The 10,784-nt window shown below is 41.8% G+C and overlaps 1 protein-coding gene across 1 annotated transcript in view; it reads right to left on the bottom strand.

Moving 5' to 3' along the window:
• Positions 1-10,784, bottom strand: part of fmn2a (formin 2a) — a 33,604-nt gene that overhangs the window by 8,917 nt on the left and 13,903 nt on the right. Inside the window, exons 7-12 of the mRNA XM_035606694.2 lie at positions 8,193-8,254; positions 2,187-2,278; positions 1,961-2,090; positions 1,707-1,853; positions 1,029-1,088; positions 261-381 (exon numbers count right to left, since the gene is read on the bottom strand). Of these exons, the coding sequence (XP_035462587.2) occupies positions 261-381; positions 1,029-1,088; positions 1,707-1,853; positions 1,961-2,090; positions 2,187-2,278; positions 8,193-8,254 (612 nt within the window). The remainder of the gene's footprint in view (positions 1-260; positions 382-1,028; positions 1,089-1,706; positions 1,854-1,960; positions 2,091-2,186; positions 2,279-8,192; positions 8,255-10,784) is intronic.

Below are 10,784 nucleotides of genomic sequence, written 5' to 3' on the forward strand. Positions count from 1 at the left end.
TTAGCTCGTCTGTACGACAAACAGATGCTATCTCACTGTTGACCCGCCTCTACGATCCACACATGACCATAGCAGGTCAGGTTTGTGAAATAATTTTCCATTGTACTAATAGATATGTGCATGGATTAATACATCGTTTATTTCTATATGCTGCTCCCATGCGATGGGATTTAAAACATGATGCTATGCCATGGTCAATTTACCACCTAATGAGCTTGTTGTAAATATGGTGTTCGTGAAATGTGAGTTAAGGACCATACCATTGAGGTCTTTCCTCATCTTGCGCAGATCTCTTTGAAAGTCCTCAAACTTCAACTGGGAGGCCTGAAAAAGGTCATGGGGCTCGGGCAGTGGGTAGACGGACGTCTCCCTACCAGCATCCTGGTAAAAGCACAACATAAAGCATATCATGTAAAAAAAAACAAAAAAAACAATCACATTCACCAATGTCAAAGTCAATATTCTTCAAATGAGAGTGGGCATCTCTAGCTGTACACATCAGGTCAGATTGAAATAACTGTCAGGGATCAACATGCACTTATGAGCAGAGAAGATATGACACTACAGCAGAAATGCCAGTTAAGCTTGGTGCAGAAAGCACTCTGTAATTCTCTCCTCCAGAGTTACTACAAGGTCATTATGAGTACTATATTCATGTCATGCAGGTTGATTTTGGCAGGCAGTACTCTACTGAGTTCATCTCATCTGGAGAACCAAATTATTTACACTAGCGCTCCTTTGGATGCTGTGCCAATGAGCAGGCTGCAGGTTTGAATGAAGCCAGACCAAAGCAGAGCAAGAGCAGTAGATGAAGAGTGAAAGACAGAGAGAGAATCACAAGAGAGCCAGAGATGGAGAAAGATTTCTTTCTGCCGTAAATGAGGAAAGGGAAAATAAATAATTTGATAAAGGATAAGCCACGGTATCCTCTGGCAAGAGAGGAGATGAAAAGAGAGCTCTGGAAGGATTTCTAAGCAAATCAGACTAAAACAGAAAAGTGATTCAAATAAACAGGAACCAAAACATACCTCATCAAAGTGCCTTAGATAGTAAGCAACAATGTAGGACAAAAGACTCTGGGAATTATCCTGAAAGAAAGAAAAAAACGATCCAAATAAATAAACCAAAAGCCCTTTATTTATTAATTTAATCATTTAGGAGCATGACGTTTTAATTTGTGCGGGGCAAACAAGAATAAGAACAGAGGTCTTAGAAGTTGGGGATAAATCACGGCATTGGAGGAGCAATACAACAAAACCCAACTGTCCCGGGCTGGCTGTCATAACTCATAGTTGGTGGAAAGTTTGATGTTTATGGATACCTTACTCCAACACCACAAAAAACTCAAGCCACTGTGTCCTTATATGGCAGTGCCAAGGGTACTGTGAGCCGGTTGTGATATTGAATAAGAACAGTAAACAGAATGGCCTCTGCTCTAAATCTGCACAGCCATGGTCTACATGTTTGGCAGCAGTGGAGTTTGGTCCTGGACTCTCAGTTTATCACCTATTTTCATCATGATGCTTTATTTCAGAATATCCCGTTGTGGTTGCACATTAATGTCTCTTTTTTCTTCGTCTTACAAAAATCCATATGCATATTTCCTGTTTGCTTTGGAATAACACTTCATTGAGAGTCTGCTCTTGTAGTGTGATTGATGTTTGCTTTTCCTCATGTAAGACACAGACTCACACTGTAACACTCACACTGCTCTTAACATCCTTCAGTTTGGGCAGAATGTCCAAGGTGAAGCCGTCAGCCTGCCCTCGAGACCGATTACCTCCGTTCATGAAGTTGCCAAAAGCCAGCACTAGGCCAAGCACCTGCAACACACACTTACCACTCTGGATAATCTGGTGCGCACACACACACATACACACACGAAAAAAACGAGACAATGATATGAAGGTTAAATTGAGTGGCAGAAAAGAAAATGAAATGAGAAAAGCCAGTGGCTCACCTTGCATACTCTCTGAAGGATTTCTATTTTGCGGAGGACTGAGGTGATACATTCATGGAAAGTTGACTGAAACAGGATGCAGAACAGCCGCTCAGAGAAGTTGGGGATTTGGGATAACTGGAATAAAAACCTGATGGACGGACATGATCAGTCACTATGACATATATGTTTAATGACACAGCTCTAATGTACTGAATTTGGTTCAGAGTGTAGGTTTGGCTCTTACTGTTCAGGTTTGTCCAGTGGCTTGGCATCCTCCTTGTCTTTGGATGATTTGATATGCTTTTTAATGCTGTCCATCTCATCAACCTGAGCTCTCTGTCAAATGAAAGCGCAGATTTATTTAAGCTAAAATGTACAGTATATAGTTACGTGCAACCCAAGTACTACATACATGTATTGATTTAACTCAAATCTACTTTGTATGTTTTGTGACTAAACAAAAGTGGGTCGTTGTATGTGTAAGTGTTACAGTGAAATACATGTATAAATATATGGATGTCTGTGGACTCATTCATCCAGACCATAGTTATCCACAAGCGTGTTGAATCAAATTACTTGTTGTAATTTCTTGAAAACGTTTCACCTTCATCCAAGAGGCTTCTCCGGGGGTGAGGTTGAAATGTCAAATTTGCTTATGAAGTTTCGTAAAAATGAAGTCACCGGAAGTATTTGATCAGCAGCCATGATATGCATAGGAAAGGAGCTGTAATGCTTCCTTTCCTGTCTCCTTTAGAATAGGGTACACTGGACCTTCCAATGCAAAAGGAAAGGAGAGATAGACGCCCCACAATTCATTGCGGCAGCGATATTTAACGTGACGTGAATATGACCCAGAAGAGACACATGTCATCATGTAAGTTAACGTTGCATATGAACAATTAACATTTGAAGTCACACGGTGGTAAAACACACATGCTGATGGAGCCGCTGCGTTTTTTGTAATTCATCTTCGGAAATTTGTAGTTTTGCCACAGCAGACGCTGTCCGGTTTCCTAAGTCCTATGAATCCTCCTTTACACCTTTCCTTGACCTCATGACGTTTTCCACTGCTGTCAAGGAATGGTAAATAGGAATAGTAGATAGGAAGGACATTTCGACTGCACCCCAGGTCTGTCTATGTTGTAGTGTTTAACCTCTGTGGAGTGTGGGTGGAGCTTTTTGATAATCCAGACTGTTTCATCAACTGTTGTAACAAAGCTTGTTAGAGTCAGGTTAGGGTTAGTCATCCACACAGGTGTTGTGGTCACAAGAGACTAAGTTTCAAAGGTTTTTAAGTCTCCTGGAAAGAGATGGAAGGACATGCAGCAGTGCAAGTGGGATAACGATGGTGTATCAGGCCTCCTCTGTTGAGGGAGGGTTTCTCTATTTTTATATAGCTGGCTTTCTTCACTCTTCTTTCAAACCACCTGTTCCCTGTCCAAAAACTGTATACCAGTATCTACAAAGGAGTGTCCCTTGTCCTGGGATATGATTTGGGATATGTTTGTTGAAGATCCTCCTCCATTTTTCACAAATGTCCGGTTGGGGTACCCTCAAACTCTGAAGTGTCTCCTTCAGGTGCTTTTGCTCCTCCTCCTGGACTTGGGCACTGGTGGGTACATCAGCTCGTTGTTGCAGAGTTCTGATGACTCCCAGCTTGTGTTCCAGTGGATGGTGTGAGTCGAAAAGCAGGTATTGTTCAGGGAATGCAGGGCTATACATTCTACACCTTTCATGTAGAGGTTGGTGACAATAGGAGATACTGGAGAGCTAATTTCACAGCCAACTCAACCATGGAGGCAGTGGAAACTGTTTGACAAAGGCTGCTACATGACCACATTTGGTGGAATAAATCCAACCTCAACCTAGTCCAAATATTTCAACTATTGTATCTCTGCTTTAACACCACCTACTTCCAGTATGAAGGGAGTTTTTACAGGAAGGAACATGGCTGTTCAATGGGCTCTCCATTATCTCCTATTGTGGCCAACCACCACATGTAAGAACTAGAATCCAGCGCCCTGAATATCTTCAGAGGCCATAATCGGTCAGAATCAAAACCCAGGAAGTACAAACTTTCACTGAACACGCCAACTCTTTGGACAAAAACTTCAAGTTCACAGGGAGGACGTCAGAAACAACAAAAACCATTACACAAATGCATGGCTCAACACAGGAGAGCCCAGTCTTCAAGGGACACTCTTTGTAGATACAGATGGACATATTTTGGACAGGGAAGACAGATGGTTTAATAGAGTAGGGAAGGAAGCCATCTGTCAGAATAGAGAAACCATCCCGCAACAGAGGAGGAGGCCTGAGACACTTGGTGGATTCGGATTGTCCTTCCTATTGTCTTATCATATCTACTATTCCTTGACCTCAATGGAAAACGTCATGTGGTCAAGGAAAGGTGTAAAGGAAGAGTTGACAGTGCTGCTCAGAGAATCCGACTCCACTTACACTATACCACGTCATTTGAGACAGCGGATGTTATTGACTGCCGTGCGGTGAAACTACAAATTCCTGAAGATGGACTACAAAATACATCTTGTAGTCGACTTCGCCCCATGCCTTTTTTTAGCGGGTTGAACACGGTGAAAAATATTTATTCATTACCAATGTTGAAATTATAATAATAAAAACAATGGCTACGAAAGTGAATAGAAGAGGCTGTGACATTGAGAATGTTTGCTCTTGCTCCCGTCCACTCATATTTATCCACATGACACCGTATGGCATGAGATGGAAATGCTTCACAAGCAATGGTAACTGACATGATGACTTGAGTCCCTTCTGGGTCATATTCATACTCTTCTTCTTCTTCTACTACTACTTTAATTGTTTACATTCCGTTAAATATTGCTGCCGCAATCAATTGGGGCAACTATGTTTACTTTCCTTTTGCATATGAAGCTCCAGTGTACTCAATGCTAAAGGAGACAGGAAAGGAAGCATTGAAGCACCTTTCCTATGCATTTAGAGAATCCTAACAACTCTTTTCATAGCTGCTGATGAAACACTTTTCAGGATTTAGGAAACTTCCCAAGCAAATTTGACAATTCGACCATACCCACCATCTTTCTCCCACCTACAATGCTGCATGTCCTTTCATTTCTTCCCAGGAGCCTGAAAAACATTTCAAAACTTCACCTTTTGTGACCCCCAAAACAACAACTGTGTGGACATTAGTTTCAACAACTATCGCTGAAACAGTCGGGAGCATTGACAAACACTGCCCACATTCCACAAAGGTTAAATACCCGGGGATTCACCACAACTTAGTGAGAACTGGATGAAGGTGAAACGTCTTCAAGAAACTACAACCAAGTCCAGTCGCTCCCGATTCAACACCTTTGTGTATAAAATAGACTATATTGGGTGTTACTTCTATCATTAGGACCTCTGATTTACTAGTGCCACACAATGCAGATCAAAAAGATGAATAGATGGTCTTGATAACCTTGATAAATACGACATGATCAACAGCACCAGGACACTTACTAAAGGGACATTGACAACCTTGCATTCAAGTATAAACTCCAATGCTTGCAACGTATGCCAGCCTATACAGTATAAGTTTCATAATGTTCAAGAGTTGCTTTCAGCCTGACTACATTCCTGACTATTATGCTGCTGTCAGGCATTGGACCACAGTTTTATACAAGGTGGTTTAAAAAAAACAGGCCAGGATTGCCCCTTCATTTCACAAGAGGCAAAGACAATAGATGTTAATGTGACGCACAAAACAATAAAACCATCCCCAGGAAGAGAATGTAAACTCTTCCTTGGTCCCTCCAGAGCCCATCGACCCACTAAGTCAGAGTCTGAGCAGTCTCTCTGGGGTTTAGCCTCAGCATGGATCCTTGGAAAACATCAAACACCAGCATCAAACACATTGAGGGCCCGATTAGTATTCTACACACTACTGCCTTCTGTCGACCAAGGCAAGCTCTCCTTCGCCTTCTCTCGAGATGTTTTCAAGTGTAAATATATTTAACACAAAGCAGATCCCTTTCAAAGGGCAGCAGTGGAGCCCAGCAGTGTTTGGTGTAATTGGGGACAAGTAGGCATTAGCGTGTGATCTTTGAATTGCTAGGGCATGTTGCAGCGGTTGTTAGCATGAGAAATACAGTCCCATGTGGAATATCAAATGCAAAGGAAAGTAGGATGATATTCGTGATGCCAGAACTCTAGTGGTAGCCAAGTGGTATTCATTAGCCATGTTTCTAGTGCATGGCAAAACAGAGCCAGTCAGGGCCTAATCACAATTTATGTCACTCAATTTTCAATGAAACACCATTTATGAGATTCTTTGTACATTGAACTGCCAAAGAAGTCCAAAAAATAGTCTCTAAATGACAAAATGTATAATGTAATAAACATGTAAAATATATTGAAACTTCACAAGGGGCCTCATTATGTTGGGGAAAAAACTAGTGCGAGGTGATCATTTGTAATGTTTAAACTCGTAGGAGGGACTATAACTCTTGCTGACCTTCATGACATTTAGCTACCGTCAGCTGAAAAGAGTCTACTTCAGACAAGCAGTCTGGGCCCAGATTATGGCTTGCGATATTAGAGGGGAGGGAGCGGTGTCCAACTATCACTGTGACCCCTTTAATGGCAGTGGCTTAGTGCTCGAAGAACAGGAGAGGCTACAATCCACAGCTCTTGGACTGAGAAAACTCTCTCCCTGCTTGTACGTGTGTCCGTCTCTGTGCGCTTATAGCACAGCATGGGTCAACATGTTTGTTTGTCGTCATGTACGTGTGTGTGTGTGTGTGTGTGTGTGTGTGTGTGTGTGAGGGGAAAAAAGAGGGAGTGAGAGCAGTGTGTGATCGAGCTCCTAGCACAGTGAGTGAGGGTGTAACCATTAGAAGCCCCTCGCATTCCTCAAGACAGGCTGACTGTGCTGCCAGCTGTGGTTTAGGGGGCTGGAGACCCACAGACAGGATGGAGTCTCGCAATACAAAAGAGAAACAATTTTGGCTCCTCAACCCAATAACATAGCCTTAGGCCATAAGGGGGAGAAGGGGAGAGTGGGAGAGGGGGGCTGCTTGAAGTCTTGGGGTGAGTGGAAAGGTTAGAAGACTTTTGATCCTCAGTTATGACACATTGGTCCATAACTACAGCTCGTCTCAGGCCTCAGTCTCATTCCCATGATCAACATTATTAATATGCCTCTGGCAGCCAAAGGTCCAGGCCTCTCCTGTGTAGTTGTGCCAAAAAGCAATTCACAGGAATTTCACAGCATTTTAAAATGGTATCACTGTTGAAATGTGGAAAACATGCCTGTTTTTCATGTTCCTTTATTTACTGCCCTCAATTCGAACAGGTCCTGAACCACTGCCACTGGATGGGGCAGATTTTCTATCAGTAAAGGTTGATAAATATGTATTAACTATACATTATACCCTTCATAGGTGAAACAAAGACATACTGGAAAATAGTAATGACAGCTCCATAATTCTTTTTTGGTTAATATTATATAATACATTGTGGTCATTTTACTTGGCAAAGCTCAGTGTAGCCTTCCTTTTCTCTCTTTTAAACACCAGCACTTTACATTACATTATATTCATTAAGCTGACACGTTTGTCCAAAGCCACTTAAAATAAGTGCATTCAACCATGAAGATATCAGCCAAAAAGTGCAATCATTATGCAAATACATAAACATTTATCAAACAGGCTTCTTTCAAGAGAAGCTGTATCACAAACACTACTCTACCTGACTTTTGCCAAACAGCACACACACCAAAAACAACAATTGACAGCTGATGATTTTTCCATTTTGTTTATATCACAGCTTGTTAATTCTCCTTAGGTTTAATAAAATGATTGCCTTTATCACATTCCTATATGGCATGAAATGTGTAAATGTAAATCATTATATTTCTCACGAGAAAAACTGTTCCAAAATAAGACTTTTCCTGCAAACCAGAAGAAAAGGAAACAGAGATCAGCTGAACCGTCAGTGGTGTTGAATGATAATTGCGCGAGGCCTGTTGCTCAACACTCTGTATTTATGTGATTCGGCATTGGCAGGAACGTGCAGAAGTAAATTTCAGTTTGGGATGTTGTTTTTGTCACTGGTCTGCTGGCTTTACTGAAAACCACCGTACACATGAGACTTTCTCTTTCCCCCTTCAAAGTTAAATATTTCTAAAATAAGAAAAATGCTTATTACTGTTGAAACCATGAAGACATCTCTGATTCCGAGCAGCACAACAACATGTTGTTATACTCACATTTTCATAAAGGGCTTGCAGCGTCTCCAGATCAACGACAGCGTTGTCCATATTTAGGACGGCTGTGGAGGATGACATGGTTCATGTTAAATGTTAACATCAAAACATGTCATGACATCTCTCTGCTACATTTCTCTGCTACCTTTAGGCAACGACATTAACAAGTCAGATATCAAACCAGCACAAACAGCCATACACTTTCATCAGCTCCAGATTGTTACATTTTCATCATAAACGTCACAGAAAGACCTTTTCAAATCTGATTTTGTTCTTTTGCTGGAGCTGAAGAGGGCATGAAACAAGGGCAAAAGTCTCTGTCGAGTGTGGCGAGTTACACAGTTATCAGCCCTCATCACGATAGCACGCAAGGGGCCACAAACTAAAACATGAATACGAAGGTCTTAGAAATCTGTCAAAGGTACAAAGATCTGTGTTTGAACTCCTGTGTTTGAATTCCTGCTTGTCGCCTTTTTGTCTCGGCGCGAGGACCTGGCGCCCGTGAGCATTAATCCTTTGAAAGTAAATGTTTAAAGACAAACAGAGCCCGGGGGTCTGCGGTGTTGAGGCTGAGGTGTTGCTGTACGCACAGTCACCCAGCGAAGCACTCGACACCTATATATGTATTTCACTGTGCTGTGGGTGTCCAAATTGCTCACATTGTTTTGATCTGCTGATTTGGTGTCGAGGTACAGGGAGAAAACTGGTGTCAGAGGGGATCAAGGAGCTAAGAGTAATGGACTTTGTGCATAATGTTCACTTTGCATCACATCTTATGGCTGGACATTGAATATGAAAGGTCGTCTTGATAAGCTTTTCACTAATACAAACTTAAGAAACAAGGATAAAAAAAGATCAAGAGAGAAATAACTGATCCAGTCAGTTCTGTGTCATGTTTGAGCTTTGATACTCCGCTCAGGCCTCCCCTCTCAACATAATCCTCAGACCATTTTAATCTCATCACTTGTGTGCCACAAAAGCCAATCCACTCCTTCTTTCCCAGTTCTTTGCTGTCACTTTCTAAACTATTCACTCTTCCAAAGCCACCACAGAAATAACTTCCTTGTCTCCAACTCTCCCTTTTTCTGCCTTCACGCTCTTCTCTCGTAACCATTTGGTTTTCATTACTGTCCGAACCAGAGTCTGTCTGGCTGGTTGGACTGGTGACGGGTTTTAAAAGACGTGGGAGAAAGCCGTATCATCGCTCTGACACAGACCTCTCATGACCAAAAGTCAGACCCATCTGCCACGGGTCTACCCGACCACCACATTTAACCCCAGCATGGCGCCAGCGACCACCATCTAATACTGTGACTGGCGCTCCAAAGCCTCACAGGAAGCGGACACCGCACGGAAGTGTCCTGTGAAACATGCAGAGTGTCGTCCAAGTCTGAGAACAAACAACAACAGCTGTGAGGAAAATAGAAATGTGTTTACGTCTTACTGAGCAGTTGGGCTGTCATACAACACACAATCTAAACCGGTGATTTAGAAGTTGTTGTTTTTCAGAGATATCCAAGTGATGAGGGCTTTGCTAGTCATCGTTGAATCAAAAGGAAGTAAACCATGATTCACAACACCGGAAGGCACAATTATGAAGTTTTGACAAAATGAATCATAGTCATTGAACAAGTTGTATTTGGATTCTTTCATCATCTTAAACCTCTGGTGGCACAAGGGAACATGAGATCATCTCAGGAATGGGAAAACAATAGTATTGCTAATATATACTTTTTTTGTGGAATTGCTGTTTGTGTGAAATAAAGAGTATTTTAAAGCTATAATTATTCATGCCTAATAATCATTGAATTAAAATCCACGAAAAAGTACATTAAAAACACTTTCTGGGGTCACTTTGTTTGTCCAAGGCAGCTGTAATCTCACCGTGCTGAGGAATAACAAGCACTGAGTGGTTTCACCAAACCATTGAGATATAGTATCTTCTCTCTGATCTCACTCTCCATGATGTACTGAAGTTTCCAATCAGGGCTAATTATGTACAATGGCAAAAACTGTCCTAACATATGAGATGAATGAAAGTGCTGATGAGAGTGGCCCACACGTGCCCTCCCACTCAGAGGAGTTAAAATACAGTCCACAAGATGCTTTAAAGATAGTGCAGATGAAACCACACAGTAAATACTTATTACTACAAGTGCACAACATGGACCAACCATGGTTTCTGTGGTGCACAACTTATCCAGCTGTCATATGCACCAAGACAAAAGATTATTACAGAAGATGTAATAATGGCTCTACGTAGGAATCTTGAATAGGATGGAAGAAAGGGGAAGAGTGTTTACACACATAGATGAGCAAAGACTGGCAAGCAATCAGAGAGTAACTAAAACAGGAAGACAGTCTGTTCCTGTCAACTCTCCTGAATGACTTCACTTTAACAACAACACGGTGACGACCCATCAGAAAGAGACTGAGAGCCATTGAGGAACATCATGTGGATGTTAGCTGGAGAGAGATTATACAAAAAGAAAAACAGGCGAGAGGAAAGTATGAAGGCCAGAACATTTCTGATGTCTTGCAACATTGTGACTATTGATAAAGTGAACTACTAGAGGGAGGTTTCAGCTTTGGCAA

The sequence above is a fragment of the Scophthalmus maximus genome, chromosome 10, assembly GCF_022379125.1.
Source record: "Scophthalmus maximus strain ysfricsl-2021 chromosome 10, ASM2237912v1, whole genome shotgun sequence".
NCBI classification, from domain to species: Eukaryota; Metazoa; Chordata; class Actinopteri; order Pleuronectiformes; family Scophthalmidae; genus Scophthalmus; species Scophthalmus maximus.